Here is a 19363-nt window from a genome sequence, read left to right as displayed (position 1 = left end):
AGGATAGCCTATACCCCTTCTTGTGTCACTGAAGGTAAAATGTTGATTTTAAGTAAAACAAACACACAAGGAGTGGGAAAGTAATGAGGTGACTCATTTTGCAAGTGTGAGAGATAGGAAAGCCACCTGTAAGTTTCTGTAAACCAGGAGTGTATGACGTTCGCTTGCCATAACCTCAACTGCTAAAACAGTAATACTCTAACTACTGAATTTTTTTACGGTTTTCATGAAAATCAAGTGGGTTTTTAAAAGCTGGTAGCTCAATCTCTCAAAACCAAAATCAAAGAATGAAAGCTAAGCTGAAAATTTCAAGAAAGAAAAGTTAACGCAAACATGTGGAGTTCAAAATAAACATTTTTAAAAACTTTTATGAAGTATGGAATGAGCTTTTTGGTTTCTTTTTTTCTAAGTAACTTGAAGTTTTTTGCACTTTAGGTCTTATGTCCCAAATGAAAATACAAGCCCATAACACAGGCAGGTCTGGCCCATGGTTACCACTGATATTTTGCAAAGTAGCAATGAACATAAATTATTTCCATAAAGCTGGTTTTTTGCATTTATTAAAATTAAACTACAATCACCTCCCAACAAATTACTGTGACAAGTTAAATGTTGTTCCCCACTCTAACCTAATTCCATGCCAGGTGTTTTCATCTTAAATGACGTCTACCATATAACCATTTTGTGAGGCCAAGGTGGCAATAATATGTTGTCAATCTTAAACTGATTTTCAAAAGGATGCACAGGTTCACATTTCCACATCTATAGAACTTTATTAACAAGTAAAACACATGTCAGCATGTTTTATATATGGGCAAGGATATTCTTACAATAATTGGCACATCATCATCTAACAGTTGAACTTTATCCTGAATGAGATTTTTTAAAAGAATACACTAACATTTCCTATGTCGGAGGAATTATATAACTAATAAACAATTAACATAACATTTAACAGCAGTCTTAAAATATAAAAGCTCATTGTTTACTCTTTACTATAAGCTGGAGTCATTCCAATACAATTTCTATTTAAAAAGAAAAAAGAAAGAAAAAAAAAAAAGATACTGTGCGTATTCTACAGGCCAGACAAATGCACTGGCTAGGAAAGGCTGTGACAACAATTAACTCCTGACCTAATACGCCAGCTCCTTCTCCCAAAGGGCAGTGGGCTTAGGCAGTCACTTCTCAGTGAAAGGTACAGCTATATAGACACTGTGTTCATATAACTTATTCTCCTTTTTAGGACACTTTTCAGAGAAGAGGCACTATTTAAGCTGAGAAAACAAATAATCACAACTGTTTCTGAGCAAGCTCAGGACATGTCACTCCAGTTAAATACAGTATCACATTCACCACTGTTATGTTTGTGCTTTGGGGGACAGAAAGGACCAGTTGAAAAAGAAATGTTAAATTAAGAAACCCTGATTTTTTTTTTCTCCAATTGGACTTTTTGGATTTCACTTTTCCTGTGACGAAAGGTTTTGCTGGGAATTAGTGATTACTGTCCTAACAGGTTAAAATTTATGAACAACCTCAAAGGCAAGGGAGGTATCTCACGGTCTCAAAAGGCTAGACATTAGTATTTTTTTTCTCTGTTAAACGGAGATTTTTATTTTAACTGAGTATAAGATCTTCTAATTTTAAATTTCTAATTCGATCCTGAACACACTGTACAGAAAAATGTATTTTTACCTTAAATTCAGTTGATTTCATAAATACATAAAAATGGATTATCCTGGCCATAACTAGCTTACTCAAATATAATCAATACAATTTAATAAACATTCACATTAACTTCCAAGCCCCGATTCATATTCATTCAAAAATTATTTAGACATCCTAACAAAGATTCCGATTTGTGAACTTCAGGACAGAGTGCAAAGGTGGTTCAGAATCCCCCAAGCACAACAGCAGCTGCTCTACCCCAGCTCACAGCAAATGAAGGGAAGTGTGCAGGATTTCACAGATCCAGAAGAGAATGTTAAGTTTTTAAAACTAATATTCTGATTCCCCTGACTAATGAGATTTAAGGCTACCATTGAATTGTACCACTTAGAAAGCATCCGGCAACATGCACACTTGAACCTTACAGATTTGAAAGGGAAAAAAAAAAAAAAATCCAAACAGAAAATGAAGTTTTTGATGTTGGACCAAAAGTGACACATCCATAATCAGAAACCAAGTATAAATACCACAAGAACTAAAATACTACATTTTAATAAAGAGATGTGATAGGTGATCTAGTAATCTAAAATTACCATGTATGAAAGCTTAATTTCATTTAAAAATTACCACAAAAAAACAAGTACAGGTGTACAGGAACTTAATATGAGATAAAGAAGAGATCTAGTATTAGATCATATTTCTTATAAGTACATTCTAACTTTAATTTCCAAATCAGGCAACTAAATTAAATATTTTGTTTTCTTTACCCCATGCTACTGTTTGACCTCAAGGGGGTAACACAGGTACCTCAATCAACAATAAGAAATTCCATGCAGGGAGAATGAATGAGGAAAAACAATAGGCTCAATTAGCAAAACAAAACTGCATGTTTTATTTATCAAAGACAATGAAATAAATCAGAAAATACAGAGAAATACAAAAGAAGTTATAAAGTATAACTTATTTTTTCAGAAATGGAAAAATGTCCCTGAATACTTTTAGATGTATTTTTTAGTAGTCAGCATCAAATAATAAACGAGCAACCAATTTTGTATGTTCTATATATCCGTATTAAATGATTTTTAAGTTGAAAAGAGGATATAATGTCCATCATTTTTAATGTTGGCATTCAAAAGCAAAAATATAACTAAAAAGAAAACAGATGAGACATAAAATGATTTGCAAAATGGCAGTAGCTTATGAATGTAGATTCCAGTTGTAATAATGGTCACAGACACACATATTCTTGCAACACACACACACACACCACACCCCCATATTCCACACGTTTCCATAACTTGAAGACAGATTAGTCTGCATATCTCAATTCAAGATAGGATTTTTATAGGTTAATCCTATAATCAAAGCAAGAAGCTACTAGTACAAGTTCTGATTTGCTTCGTTTAACAAACTAAACCTCTAAAGAAAAAATTATTACAATCATAATTGAAAGATACTTTTATTGGCTTTTTAAAAGACAAATGCAAATGAGTATCTTATTCAGAAAATTAACTTTCAAAAACATCTTAAATGAAATAAATAGAACATCTAATACAATCTCTTCCTCCAAGAATCTCTAAGATGGCAATGCTAAAAACCAAGCTTCTCAGTTAAGAGTCCCTAAAACTGGCATGTCCCTTAAAAAGAAAAAAAAAAACAGGAAGATTTTTTTTTTTTATAAAGGACATGTGGAATACCCACATTTGCTTAAAATTTGTCCTAAAACAAACTATCTTTAACACCCAAATTTTCTCTATATATTAAGTTCACTTAATTTTAAATTAAAAGATATCCAGACAGTTTCTAAAATAATGCAGAAAGTAATTTATGCATGGTTATTTACAGAAAGAATATGCTAAATAATAATGTAAATATCATGTTCACAAATCTGACAAAGCTTTTCTATAATCAGCACTGCAGGTTTCAAAAACCTATATATAACAAAGGATGTTCCATGTGTAGAGTTACTAGATGAATCTAGAAGCCAGAAACTATAAAGCATTTGACATGGTTAATAATTTCATTTTATTATACTAAATGTCAGGTCAAAAGTCAATGGCATTTACATGCTGGAAGACTGTTTTTTACTCAGCTCTTTCAATTATACCAAACACCAATTGACCAAATATGACTGGACTTTATTGATACAACTTTACGGTCTCTTTCAAGTATACGCAAATCTTTTAAATGGGCACATATGCAAATGTGCAAAACGAATGAAATATAAATATTTAAGAGAATGAACAGAATTGGCCTTTAAGCATAAACCACCCTGCCATTCAATCTTGAAGATCTATCTTTTCTTCACTAATTTGTCTTCTGCTTTTAGTAGTCTTCTATTCTATTAAAGTTGTAGGTTTACAGATGATCTGGAAATTTCAAGATATAAGAAAAGAATGTCTGGTCGATGTAGTCTAGGGACAAAGAAAGAATTAGTCTTAAAGTATATTAAAATGCAAATATCTAAATGATAGTACAAAAACCCATTTTATAGCAGTAGTACATCAAGTATATAATGCTCTTTTGGTAAAGATGACATAAAACAGCATATATCAGAATATATTTCAACATTTAAGCTTCTATAGAAAACCATCTAGAAAATATGTATATTATAGACTCTTGAAAATGCAAACAAGATAATCACAATACACTCAATGTTATTTCTTGCAAAGACATTTTAGTGGCTAAAGAGAAAATTTACCTCTTCTAGGTAGAGGTAAAAGAACATTCTTTAAAAATGCTGGTTTATTTTTGAGAGAGAAAGGGAGAGCGCGCGTACGCACAAGCAGGAGAGGGGCAGAAAGAAGAGGAGACACAGAATCTGAAGCAGGCTCCAGGCTCCAAGCTGTCAGCACAGAGCCCGATGCAGGACTTGAACCCACGAACTGTGAGATCATGACCTGAGCCTAAGTCAGACACTTAACCAACTGAGCCACCGAGGCACCCCGAGGTAAAAGAACATTTAAAAGTATACTTTAATATTATCCAGAAATACAACTACATTCACTCTACTCTTCAGCAGAAATAAATAAATTATATTAGATAATGTAAAACTCATGTTATAAAGTTTAAGCGCTCAAATAAAAAAACCATACAATTTATTTATAAAAAGGATATTTAGTTATAGTAACTTTGGAACATTTTGTACTTGTAGACAGATACAGAAGTTAAGTGTTTTAGCAGACATTTTGCTTATGGAGTCCAAATACTTTAAAAGTTCAAATCAATTATAGACATGAAGTATATGGTGCTTGTTTTAAAAATAGTATAGAGGGAAAAGATATTTGTAAGCCATATATTCAATAAGGAGTTAATATCCAAAATAAAGAACTTGTATAACTTAATAATTGAAAAACCAAACAATCCAATCAAAAAATAGAGGATCTGAATAGACATTTTTCCAAAGACATACAGATGGCCATCAAGCACACGAAAAAGATGCCCGACATCACTATACATCAGGGAAACGCATATGAAAATCACAATGAGATTATCACCTCACGCCTGTCAGCATGGCTATAATCAAAAAGATAAGAAACAAGTGTTAACAAGGACATGAAGAAAAGGGAAACCTTGTGAGCCGTTGGTGGGAAAGTAAATTAAGGCAACCATGCTGGAAAACAGCATGGAGCTTCTTCAAAAAATTAAAAGTAGAACTACCCTATGATCCAGCAATTCCACTTCTGGCTATCTGTGTGAAGAAAATGAAAAGAGTAATTCAAAAAGATATATGGACCCCTCTGTTAACTGTAGCATTATTTACAATAGCCTAGATATGGAAACTAAGTGCCATCAATAGATGAATGGATAAAGAAGATGTGGGTGGGTGGGTGGGTGGGTGGGTGTGTGTGTGTGTGTGTGTGTGTGTAAAATGTAATACTACTCAGCCACAAAAAAGATACTGCCATTTGTGACAACATGGATGGACCTTGAGGGTATTATGCTAAGTGAAATAAGTCAAAGAAAGACAAATGCTGCATGATTTCACTTATAAATGCAACCAAAAAACAAACAAACAAACACAATAAAACAACATCCAGACTCATAGATACTGAGAACAGAGTGATGGCTATCAAAGGGGAAGGAGTTTTGGAGTGAGGGGGGCAAAATGAGTGAAGCGGATCAAGAGGTACAAACTTCCAGTTACAAAACAAGTAAGTCATGGGGAAGTAATTTACAGCATGGGGAATACAGTCAATAATACTATATTAACTTTGTATGGTGGCAGATGATAACTAGACTTACTGTGATGACCAGTTCACAAAATATACAAATGTCAAATCACTGTATTATACACATGAAACTAATACAATATTGTATGTTACCTGTATTTCAATAAAAAAGAATCTATTATAGAAAATAGAGATACAAGGTCCCTTCAGGTGAAGATACTACTGGTTGCACACAGCCTCCCGAAACTCACTGGATAACTAGTAAGAAATCCCTGCTCGTTTCTTTATTCCCGTTTATTCAAGTTGAAGCCTTCATTATTAGTATAAACTGACACACTTCAAGTAAACAATATCAGAGCTCCTATTTTCTTCACACAACTTTTACTCTCCGATCTAGTTTGTTAAGATCAGTGCACAGAAAATTACTTTTCAATCACAAATTTGTTTCTTGTTTTCTTCAACACATGTGTGACTTTCACATTGTTTTATACAAAGTGCCCATCCCTTCTATGTAAGTGCCTTGTCCTATTTTTCCGACCTTTTAAATTTTGTGCTAATGGTTACATCCTGTGGTTAATCTTTAAAAAAGAAGTGTAAAAAGTCTGACTTAAAGTTTGCTTATTCATTATATATTTAAAAAATTGAAATTTCCAAAGAAATTCAATTTTTAAAATCTATTTTAAAAAGTTCACAACGTATTAAATTTTCATTAGTTGATTAACAGTATATCAATATATTAAATATGCTAAATTTAAGCAAACAATATGAGTGCAAACAATATGCATCTGGTGAATATGAATACATGAAGGGAACAGTTAATATGTTAAGATTTCTTACCTCTATAATAAGAAGAAATACCTTGTTCTATGAGCAGCTGCCATACTTTCAGACATGTTTCTGACTTTTAGATAATTAACAAATCCTCTGAAGAAAAGAAGCAGGCCTGAGAGGTTAAAATCACAGATACATTATGTTCTTATACAGAGGGGGTACCACAAATTTAAAATAGACAATTATAAACAAGATCCTCTCGGCTTAAAGAATTTAATCTGTAAAATTCCATTCATTCCATAACCTATTTTACATTATAATGATAATTCCATCTTAGAAAAATTTAATAAAAGTTTACTGCCTCCCAAAAATTCTTTCAATTTGTTAAGTCCAGATGTATCTAAATTAAAGCAAATCCAGCCATGAAAATCCACAATTATAAAAAATATATACATTTATTCCATTTCTTTAAATAGAAAAGCTACCTAATGCATTTAATGTGATTCAACTCACAGAAATCCCATTTTTATATGAAATTTTTTTTTTGTTTTTAAAGAAATTTCTGGGTTTTTAAGTTTATTTATTTATTTTGAGAGAGAGCAAGCAAGAGAGAGGGAGAGAGAGAGAGAGAGAGAGAATCCCAAAAAGGCTGTCATATTCAGTACGGAGCCTGATGATACGGGGCTTGAATTCAAGATACATGATGAGATCATGACCTAGCTGAAGTCAGACTGACTGACTGAGCCACTCAGGCACCCCCATATAAAACTTTTCAATTAATACAACTACTAAGCAAACTTAAGACATATTTGCTAATATAAAGTATTCAAGAAGGAATATATGCGTGTAATTTGCTAACAACTGTGGGATAAAACCAAGAAGCCTGTCTAGCAATATCAAGTGCCTGTCATCTGTGAAATCTGTATTTGAAGACATGTGTGTTACATAAATAATTTTAATTATTACTTCTTATTTTCAAGTAATAATAAGACTAATTTATAATACAAATTTACATAAGAAGAATCAGGAAAGACTTATGAAGCAACCACTCTAGTGATTTCTTAAATGATTTGGGATAGATCTTACTATATCTATTTAGTATTCTCTGTAATAGGAATTTTAAATAACAGCCATTTGCTAACAGGTCTCCTTAGTAATTGAAGGAGAGCAAGCATTGCCTGTGAAATGCTTCAAAGTTTCAGATGAAAAATATTAGTTAACCACAAAAAGCATTAGCATTATTAGTAAATTCTCTGATATACTTATTACGCATAGAATTCTAAGGGAAACATTTACTAACTTCAGTAAATATTTAACTAGTAATGGGAGGGGATGCAAAACAAAAACAGAAGATATATATACATATAGCAAATATATACAAATGCAAAGTTCCAAACTAATAAATTCGTACCCCAAATGCAAGACAGTAACCAAAGTACTAAAAAAGAGCATGGTTGTAATAGACGAAAAAGAAGATACACAAATAATGACTTAAACAAGTGGTATAAATTTCAGCTAAATCTGATCACATCTGCTTCCCATATCCTAACTCCTTCCATTTGTGACTCCCACTCTGAATTCCACCTCATGCTCTTGCAGATGCTGTTCAAAGATAATGCTATTGTGATCCAAATGTAAAAGCATTATTGAATAATGTAAACCAAAATTATTTGTGAAATCCCTTCTTTTGTGTATGAAAACTGCTGTTTCTAAGACATATTTTATTCTGCTCAACCATTTTCTAAAATAAGCCAATTCATACCTAGAAACCAATCAATCATTCAGCAGCTATCATTTCTCAGTGTTCTACAATGTACTCAACATTCTTCTGAGTATATGTGAGAGCAACATTTTCATCATGGATTAAATTTTCGTATTTCGCTAAATGCTAGATAGATTATGGTTCTGATGTGGAAATGAGGTCATCCTCTGCATTCCACTCAGGCCTATAGTTGTCTTCCTAAGGTCCAGTCATTAATAATATATTCAGAAGCAACTATACTCACCTAATATGCTTAAATATCTAATAGACTATATATTTTTTTCACTGTTAAATAAGTAGCTCAATAACGATCACAGAATTCAGGCAGTCAGAACACAATTAACAATGCAGAAAAACTGCCTAAACCCTCGTAAGAGTCTGGCTCCCTAACAAAATCACAACAGCAGAATAATTTCACTATAATTATTAAATAAAGAATACAGGATCTTTAGTGACCTTATCTGATCGCAAGAATTTGTTTCCATAAAGATCCTAAAGATCCAATAGCAGGACTAAACAAAAACTCAATGAGAACACTGCCACCTACTGAAATGCTATTATTTTCTGGTACAATAATGTTCCTAGAGAAATGTGGGCTTTTAAACTTCAGTATATTCTTCACGCCAGTAAATAAATCTGAAATGTGGATTAAAGGCATCATGTGATTTTAAGATTAACTTATCATACATCTAAAGTGAAAATCACCAGGCAACAAAAATTGGAAATCCATAAAATTCATCAATATTAATAAAAAGACATGCCTTGTAAGAAGAAAACTCAACAGAAGTACTGGGGTCTTTAGGCATGAAGTCTTCTGCCTGGCTGATTAATGATTAATGCAGGGTACGTTTCAAAAGTATAAAGAACGTTTCAATGTTCCAAAAATAAGTAAAACGCATAGAACAACTATCCTACTCTCAACATCTCCTAGGATCGTTAAAAGAAATTATGCATGTATATTTTCCAAGATAAATGCCGAAGACATTTTTTAAAATCATTTTAGGGTGTTCAAGTTTTATATATTTAATTATCATCCAACCACTGATTTTTTAAATCGACAGGCTCTGGATTTTAAATCCAAAATCTAGAGTGCTATGTATAATTACCCAAATAGCTTAGATGATTTAAGTGCTAGGACAGGAGAACTTTACAACAGAAAAATTATTACCACCTAAGTTCCAACACAATGGGTTTACATCTTACAATTTGGGGAAATGTCAAAGTTAAACTAAATGTAAATTAAACTGAAATTTAAGAATAAACTTACCAAGTACAAGAAATATCCACCAAAGCCAATATTGTCCATTGAAATATCCAGTAAAATAATCAGAAAACTATGGAGTGAACATAAATATATTAACCATATTTATGTACGTGAATTTGAAAATGAAAGATCAGCCTCAATTTCAGAATCATGTACCTCAAATAATCTCTAGCACTTAACACAAAGAGAAAAAAATGCCTAATACATTATGTAATACATACATAATTACTTAATACATTATGTAATATATACATAGTTACTTGAGGAGAAAAAACTCTTTAAAATCTTTTATACAATAGCTAACAAACTTATACAAAGTATTGTAGAAACAAAAATCAGTTTCAAGATGCTTGTAAGAAAGAAAGGTAAATTCTATGTATCTGAATCCAACTTTCTCATTAAAGAGTTCACATGTTGGTTCTTTCTTCACAATCTCTCAAAGCCACAACTACCATCCCAAACACACTACAGCAACCCGCTGCTTTAGATATTAACACCAAAAGCCACATTAGTTTAATCTTATCAGATGGGGATGTTCGGCTGACCTCTAAAAAGAAGAGCTTTTGACCTTCTGTACACCCCCTACTGTTAATCACTGCCAAGAATACTAGGCACATAAAGACCCCCAACTCATTAGACTCTTTTTATTTTCAAACTAGATGCTCCAGTATTCAGCTCTCAACAGTGAGCTGAGAACAGCTAAATGAACCTTGAAGTGGCATTTCAACAGTTCCTATTAGTGACCACGGTAGACAGTTTTATATGTTCTGTAAAATGAGAATATGAACAGGCAGATGGGAAGGGAGAGTTTGATGACAATGAACACGGCTATCTTTTCCTTGATTAGACTCTGGATGTCATGATTTTAATTACTGAAAAAAAATTCTGTAAAAAGTCAAACTAATTTTCTTCAGAGTTACTTCAGATAATTCTTCTCTATGACCCTTTAGCATTAAACAGTGTTGCAAATAGTTGTTTGTTGAAAGTAATATAACCTAGTCTAAAACTATTAAAAATTACGTTGTTTTATCTACTCTGTTTTCATTGGTCTCCAAACTGAATCTGATTTAACTAAAAATGATTTTATCAAATGGAGACTTGCCCTCAAGTCTGAAATTAAAAGTATCTACCTCCAACTTTTTTTGATAATTATTTCCAACTATCCATTGGTATTTTCCACAGAAGCATTTTTAAAAATCCTATAGGTTTGGTAATAACCAAAATGCTTATAAACTGTAATAAAAATATCACTACGGAGGATGCAAATGTACTAAAGATTATCTAAATCTATTTTTAAAACCTTAAATATTTCCATAGGAAGTATTTATAATTAATAAATCAACTATAATCTAAATTCTCAGCTTAGAGTTTCAAAAATTTCAGAGATTAAAATTTTTAAAGTGCCACTATAGATGCAAATTCCAGACTCCTACATCACTAAAATAAGTACAAGGGAGAGCTAAAAAATTAGGAAAACATAGCTTGTAAAGTAGGACTGCACTATATTTTTTAATCAAGTGATTACTAATTATAAATAAAAGATTTTCATATGGGTTTTAGAGTCTATAAGAACGAAAAGAAATAAAGAAGCAAAGCAATACATTTAACTAATATTTAAATATATTGTAGAATATATTTAATAAATAATACTAACAGGCAAGAGACAACCAGAAAGAACATCATCATTCTTCACCAAAAATATTTACCAAAGTTAGTTTTTATTTACTTCTGGGTAAAAAATATAATTACCTTCACCTTGAAATCAGAGAGACTTTGTAAAGTCCACTACGTAAAAAGGATAAACTAATAAGCTTTTGTACTCATTACTGAGTGAGCAAAAATGTTTAAAATACCAACAGTCGCAGGGCTGAGCCAAGTTGGGTTTTTTAATGAATAAATCCATCATGTTGACTGGCCAATCACAGGATGCAAAAATCAAATTTTGAAAAATAAATTAACTGACAATAGGAATTTATCTAATTTTATTTTATTAATGTAACACCAGCATTTTATTGTTTACATCCTGTCTACTTTCAAAAAGAGTTGTTAGTTTTTAACAAAACACATATGCATTTTCAAACAAATAATAAAAAGATCAAAAGCCGTAGACAGAAATAATACCAGAATTGGCTAAAGATATTTACATTAAATCTGAGGTTCATGGCAACTCAGAAACAAAAAGAAAAGCTGCAGTATGATTTAAAAATTACTTATTGTCTAATAAAATAAAACAGGTTTTTAGGAGAAACCCTTTCTCTCAGCACTGAGCTCCACAGGGAATTTATTGTTTGGAGTATTATAATAAAAGTCAAAATGCAGTGTCATAGAGGCAGTACAGAACCAAGAGAACATGCACTGAACTGGGACCAAGCTAGTTTCTAATTCACATACAAACTATGGGATGTGGAGCAAGTTATTAGACTTTTTTTTATTCTTAGCTTCATCGTCAATATAATGGCTGCATTGTCATGAGCATCACTGATACAGGTAGGGGGTCAAGAATTTCATGTTGGTAACGAATTCTGCTTGGAACATAGTAAGTACTCAATGAATGGCTGCCATTATTACTTTATACAAAAGATCTTTAAAAATCCTTTTCTTGTATCAATTCTCAGTATACACTAAAGGCATGACATTAACCTTAACTCAGTAGCAGTACTTTATTTTTTTTAAAGGCACATTTTATGGTTTTGGGTTTTTGTTTTTTTTTTAGTTTAGTTTTTTTTTAGTAATCTCCACACCTATGTGAAGCTCGAACCCACGACCCTGAGATCAAGAGTCACATGCTCTTCTGACTGAGCCAGTCAGGTACCTTTCAGTAGCGCTATTATAAAGGGAAACTAAACAGTCCTGGTGATCAAACTTGACGCTAGTATATACCTTACAAAGCTTTGAGCACCTCTAGTCTTTGAATTTAAGTTCCCCACCTCATCACATTAACTGGAGTTAATTACTAGATAATCAACCCCCTCCCAACTAGGGCTACTATGGGAGAATTAGGAGCTAATACCCCTAGGTCATAGGTTGCATATAATGGACTAGACTACCTTCTTTTTTATAAATTTAGAATACACAAATTTATTAAGCTTAGGAGAACTGAAAAAACAGTCCTCAAATCATTTTGTGTTCTGTGACTAAGATGAGAAATCCTATTTGAATAACAGTAATTAGTTCTATTACTAATATAACCATAACCAATGGACATATCTAACTTCAACTCTTTTGAGGTTCTCTAGTAGTAACTTCTACATCATCTACTCCTATATCATCTCTTTATATTTGTATGGTCCATAACACCTTAACAGATTTCTGCTCATCGTGGGAATCCACTCCACAACTTTTGAAATGAAATTATAAAAAGAATCTGCCAGGGGGCTATTCTTACAATGGCTTTAGTTTTAATCATCTTAGAATCCATGCAATAAGGTCTCACCCAAGAATCAACTGATTAATAGCCAAAACCTTAATCTGGTCTGAACACAGACAAGGTCTGATAAGATTACTGAAACTCTGGGAGGCAGTAAGTTTAAAAATAAAGCAAAAACACATTAAATCCAGTTTTAATTTTTTAAATCAATTTGATAATATAGGTGCATAACAAGTGTCTGAAGCACGTAAGGGAAGCTGACATTTTACTATGTGACTGTACCGAATATTTTAGGAGCATTTGAGCATTCATTCAATTAGAAATCAATGTTTAAATAAATATGATTTGTTGAAATTATGCATTTTATCAACTGTAGAATAGCATTTAAATGTATAGGTTACTTGTAAGAAAACTTATTAAAACAATAAATAAAGGCACTCCTGATCATTCTCCTAGGACTTACCCTAAAGAAACCAGGGAAAAGGCTTCATAAAAAGGAGCCAAAGGGGGCCTTCAAAAGGCAAAGAGCTGGGGGAAAGCTATGCTAACAACACTACTGCTGGTGGAATGGACACAGAAAATTATTATGGGACAAGCTTTGAGATGGGAGAAAGAAGAGGACTTGGCATTATCTCCCAACACACCATCTCGTAAGTGATAAGAAGTAGACAGAGGGTGAATCCCAGGAACAACAGAAAAATGAGAAGAAAGGCTGAGAAGGAACATAAAGGAAAAAAGGTGAGTTCTGATAGCCACCTCAGGGGCCTTAGTTTACTTTTGAGTTCTTAATGCTACCCCCCCCCCAAAAAGAGTGGGAAAATAACTAAATCCATGACAATTTACTAACTGATAGAAATTTTTTATGTTTTGACTGATCACAATAGTCATAGACACAGTTTACTGAGCACATTTGTGCAGCAACTGGGTGAATACTTTAATTCTATCACCTCTAAGACTCACAAAAATCTTGAAAGGCAGCTATTACCAACCCATTATGAAGAAACTAATGCTCAGAAAAATTAAAAATTTAAGGTTAGAACACTGATATAAATACGACTCAAACTCAATTTTTTGTTTTCAAAGCTCTTTCCACGTAGTAAACAAGCTCTCATTTAAAATGTTCATCTCACAGAGATCACTACAATAATAAGAGGTAAGAATAAGTCTCAAAATAATTGCACTCCCAGACATAAAATGAACATTCATGAACCACAGACAGATTTTCATACATTTTAATTTTAGAGATAAGAGTAATAGACACTATCAAAACACTCACCCTAACGATAAGGATCCATTTGATCAATGAAAGTCCAAATCCACATATGGCACCATATCTTCCAGCTATGGTATTGGTGATACAGAAGGATAAACAAAACCCAAGCCAGTTGAAAATAAATGCCACTAAAAGCAAGAGAAGTAAAAAGTTCTTTTAAAGATCACACTTTGGAAACAAATTAACAAAGATGTAATATTAACACTACTTTACTGCACAATGGAAATAACACTCCCGTTTCTTTTTGACTCTGTACCAATTAAGTCTTCTTTATAGACTGTAGTTTACCTTTTGCAAATGTATTAGTTATTAACTATACATTAACAAACAGGTACGCTTGGTTTCTTGTCAGTTTGGCCAAGAGGAATCAATTCCTTAAAATGTGTCACCACTAGGTTAAACTGCATTTTTAAACCAGCTAATAAACCAAGTCACAGGGTAGCTCCCTTGTGATCCCACCCTAAGCAATCAGCCAACCAAACTGGATTTTTTAAAAAGCAATATTAAAGATGAATCACATAAATTATAAAATATTTCCAGAGAAGATACTGTTCATTGCCTCTTCCTCCTACTTAACAAAACCTGTTTTTCCCTCTCCTGAAGAATCCACCTACCTACAAAGTCTTTAGGGAAGTCTGGACTCCATACTTAACTCCAAAAGGTGAATCCTGAGTAGTCTGGGGGGAAAAAAATCACAGGAGGCCAAAACTCCCTGCCATTTTTTTTTTTTTTTTTGAAATAGGATTTCTGAAAACCATTCTTCAGTTCTTAAAAACACATCAAGGAGATGGAGAATGGAATATAGGTTAAATAACGGTGGCTCTAAATTAATCACTGTTGAATCTGAGTGATAAATACATAGAAGTTTATTACATTCTTGCCTAGTTTATGAATTTCTACTATACGTGTGTGTGTGTGTGTGTGTGTGTGTGTGTGTATGTATATATACACACTGTGTTGTTTTTTTTTTTTAAATACTGCTTCCCCCAGATGTCTAGTTTGGATGTGATACCTGGAACAACTGCAGGGATCTTGCTATCAGCCTGAGGATTAAACTGTAACTCCAAACGGGCTAGAGAATGAAGGAAATCCAGGAGGAGCAGAGCTATAGCACTGATACTTGCTACGGCTGGGATCTGCTTGTTCATGGATTTTCTGTTTTGTGAGATAATCTCCTAACTATTTAAAATAGTTGAATGAGGGTTTTCTATTACTTGTAGCAGAAACCATTCTGACACAGGTCCTTGAGATATAATCAGAGTGCCCTGTGTCCAAGAGAGTAACATTATCAAATAATAACAGTAACAACAGTAAAACCGAAAATCAATTTGAACAGAACTTTGTCCTATTCACTGCCCATCCTCTTACCCCAAATATCTCCACCCAACTCTCAGGGTAAACAAAGTAAATTACCTAGAGAAATGCTGACTTTTTCAGAATTCTGAAGACAGAGAGGAAACATTTTAGGATAAATTTAAATGAAATAGCTATTTCTTCAAAGCAATTTTTCTACTCCTGTAATTTCTTCCTTCCCAATGTCTTCTATAATTTCTTCTTTCTCCAAATGCTTTCCTGATCATTTATGGTAAGCTATGTTATATGGTGCAACAGTCAGGAGAATGAATTTTGAAGTAAGAGACCTGTGTTTGAGTCAAAGTGTACTCACTCACTAGATAAATGACCTTGGACTCACTGCTGACTCTGGTGAGCCACAGTTCTCTGATCTGTAGTACTACTTCACAAGGCTGATAAGGGGATTAAGTGAGATAATCAATTTAAAGAGTTTAACATGGTATAGAATCTGGCACATGGTGATCCCTAAGGAAATGTTAGCCATTATTACTACCCATACAAGATGATCTCTTTACAGAATAGGTTATATCTTTTCAAAAAAAAAAAAAAAAACTCAGGTGACACTACTGGAAATAAAACTTGTTTACACTCCACATTTTCTTTTTTGTAAACCCAGATACTGATCAGTACTTCGCTGTCCTCTGCATCTGTTATCCAGTGCCCCCCAGCCACACTGCTTCTTCCACTTGCTCCAGGAACCTACCCTGCTCTACAAAGCGGGATATTTACACTTCAATTAATTAAAATGACAGGAAATTTAAAATTTAGTCCCTCAGTCACACTAGCCACATGTCAAGTGCGCAATGGTCACATCTGGCTTGTAGCTACCATATTGGACAGCAGAGATACAGAATATTTCCAGCATCATAGAATATACTATTAGACATAGCTGTTCTACATCCAATGGGTTAATATTTGTGTTATCTGTGGAGAAACCATGCAACAGCTTTATGTAATATCTTCCTGTCTATTTAAAATAAAGAATTTACATTAATAAATAGCAGTAAAGATTCCCAACCTATGTGCCATACGTGTGCTGTGACTGGCTGAGACAGTTACTCTCCTCCTCCTCAGCGGGTGGGTGAGGTCTGGGGCAGAGGACAGACTGCCAGCAGCCATGAGCAACTTATTACTTTATCCCAGTGATGCCTCAGTCTATCATTTTACAAGCATGTCACATGGTTAAAACACAGGAAGCACTGATGGGGAAAATACAAAACAGCGAAATATTCCAAAAGTGCATTTTCACCTCTGAGCATGTTTAGTTCAGGGGAAAATTCAACATTGTTTTCTTCAAAATCAGATCTACTGGTATCTAGTACACATACCACTGTACCCACACCAGAAATAAGATCCAAAAAACAAAAAAGTACCTATTGAGTCATCATGTTTTCTCTTTCTGCACTCTGCCAGCAGCAGGGATTCCTACAAGCTATGCTCGTGCAATATAACGTATTATGGACTGAACTGTGTCTCCTTAAAACCCTAACTCCCCAGTGTGACTGAATTTAGAGATAGGGCCTTTATGGAGATAATTAAGGATATAAAGGTAGAGCCCTAATCCACTAGGATTGGTGACCTTATAGGAAGAGGAAGAGCACTAAGGGAGCTCTCTCTCCACCCACATGTAGAAAAGAGACCATGTGAGACACAGCAAGACAGCCATCCACAGCCAAGAAGAGGACCCCTCACCAGAAACCAAATTTTCCAGCACTCTGATCTTGGACTTCTAGCCTCCAGAACTGTGAGAAAATAAACTTCCACTGTTTAAGCCACCCATATGGTGGTATTAGCTCTAAGAGACTAATACATAACTTTATCCATCTGTAATTGATTTAAGCACTAGGAAAAAAACAAAGTTGGTGACTACTTGAGTGTAGACAGATTCACTTTTTAAAAAAAATTTTTGAATGTTTATTTTATTTTTGAGACAGAGAGAGCATAAGCAGGGTAGGGGCAGAGAGAGGCAAAGACAGAGGATCTATAGAGGGCTCCGTGCTGATAGTAGAAAGCCCGACGCAGGGCTTGAACTCACGAACCACAAGATCATGACCTGAGCTGAAGTGGGATGCTTAACCAACTGCGCCACCCAGGGGCCCCAACAGATTCACCTTTTATGGCCTTGGCCTATAAGATAGCAAGTAAAGCTGAACAGGTCTTAAAACACAGAAAGGGCAGAAGCATTAAATTCTGAATCCTCTATGACATGTCTGAATTGGCAAAAAAGAAAATAAATGTATGCTAAACCTTAAGTGTGTAAAATCCATAAAAGAAACATGTAGTAGAGGCAGGTGAATGTAATATGCCTAGGGAAAAAGACAGGAACACTTTTCTTTCAGCTTTACTTCATTTGTGCCATGTTTCCCTGGAAACTTAGGACAAAGCTTAAAAGGCATAGGGCACCTAGTCCCCACACAGTCAAGGCCCAACATGGAATCCAAAGAAGGAACAGACTTCCAAAACCTATATTCCTTAGAAAAAATAAAACTGGGGGGAGCAAGCAGCTACAAAGCAGGGCAATTAAGAAAAGTTGGTAAAGAATGCAAAGTGTTGCTCCAATTACACTCTCCACAGTCACGTTCACAGTGCCCTTCTTTGTATGAAAGTGAGTCAGACAGGTTAATGACATTTGAAAGAAGGCTGCCAATCAGTTTAAATCATGTAAAAGGTGAATTCTCAATTAAGGATGTGGAAGGAGAACATTACTACAAACTACCTTCACCCAACAGCACTCTATAATTTATGACATTTCACATATTTTAACTTATTTGATCTTCTCATTAGCCTTTTAAGAAGGGCAAAGTCAGAATTAATTCCATTCTACAGAAGGACAAATTGAGACCTAGAACAGCAAAGTGCCACATAAACTCACAAAGCAAGTAAGAGGTATAGGTAGGATAGGCACATCCAAGCCTTTCATGTCTTCTATGCAGTGATCTCTTTCTTACATATACCTCCCATCTACAGAAAGAGGGTAGCAGAACAGCCTAGAAAGCAATATTGTACACTACAGTTATCCATTAATAAGACTTTACTTTTAAATTTTCAAAAGCCACAAGACACTTATTAATTACAAAAGGAAAAAACAGTGAAGAAAGCTAGCAGACACCACCTTAACCTGATGAGAACTGACATCACCAGTAAAAAGACATAACTGGATCACTGCCTCCTGATACGATGCACTGAGAAGGACACATCGTGTCTATGGTATTTGTGTAGCAACTGGGCAAATGCTTTAATCATATCACTTGTAAGCCTCACAAAAATCATGAAAGAAGCTGTTACCAGCTCATTATGAAGAAACTAATGCTCAAAATTATTTAAAATTTAAAGTTAGAACACTGATATAAGTAAGACCCAAACTCGATTTTTTGTTTTCAAAGCTCTTTCCATGTAGTAACGGGCTCTCATTTAGTAAAGTTACAAAATGTTCACACCACAGAGATCACTACAGTAAGTATAAAAGGTAGGAATAAACCCTAGAAGTAAAGTTATCTAAACAGAGTCCATTCCATTTTTAAGCACTAGAGTTCAAGGTCATTTCCAGACTATCAATTATCCAATGAATACAATCTTAATTTCTAGCTTTTAACTAACAACTGACTTTCATTCCATTGTCTTAAGAAGTCTGTTAAACAAGCAAGTTAGGCATGTATGAGACATTTTGCTGTGACACTTCAAGGGATTATGAAAAGCAAAAATTATCAAGGGATACATACATTTCTTTCTCTACATT

General features: G+C 33.8%; 1 protein-coding gene across 1 annotated transcript in view; it reads right to left on the bottom strand.

Annotated features, from left to right (window-relative positions):
* Positions 1-754: 754 nt before the first annotated feature.
* Positions 755-19363, bottom strand: part of NDFIP2 (Nedd4 family interacting protein 2) — a 63424-nt gene continuing 44815 nt past the window's right edge. Inside the window, exons 5-8 of the mRNA XM_030312496.2 lie at positions 14278-14402; positions 9638-9704; positions 6675-6780; positions 755-4079 (exon numbers count right to left, since the gene is read on the bottom strand). Of these exons, the coding sequence (XP_030168356.1) occupies positions 6677-6780; positions 9638-9704; positions 14278-14402 (296 nt within the window). The 3' untranslated portion in view covers positions 755-4079; positions 6675-6676. The remainder of the gene's footprint in view (positions 4080-6674; positions 6781-9637; positions 9705-14277; positions 14403-19363) is intronic.

Source organism: Lynx canadensis, chromosome A1 (assembly GCF_007474595.2).
Source record: "Lynx canadensis isolate LIC74 chromosome A1, mLynCan4.pri.v2, whole genome shotgun sequence".
Classification (NCBI taxonomy): Eukaryota; Metazoa; Chordata; class Mammalia; order Carnivora; family Felidae; genus Lynx; species Lynx canadensis.
The sequence above is the reverse complement of the archived record's forward strand: the minus strand, read 5'-3'. Positions and strand labels throughout refer to the sequence as shown.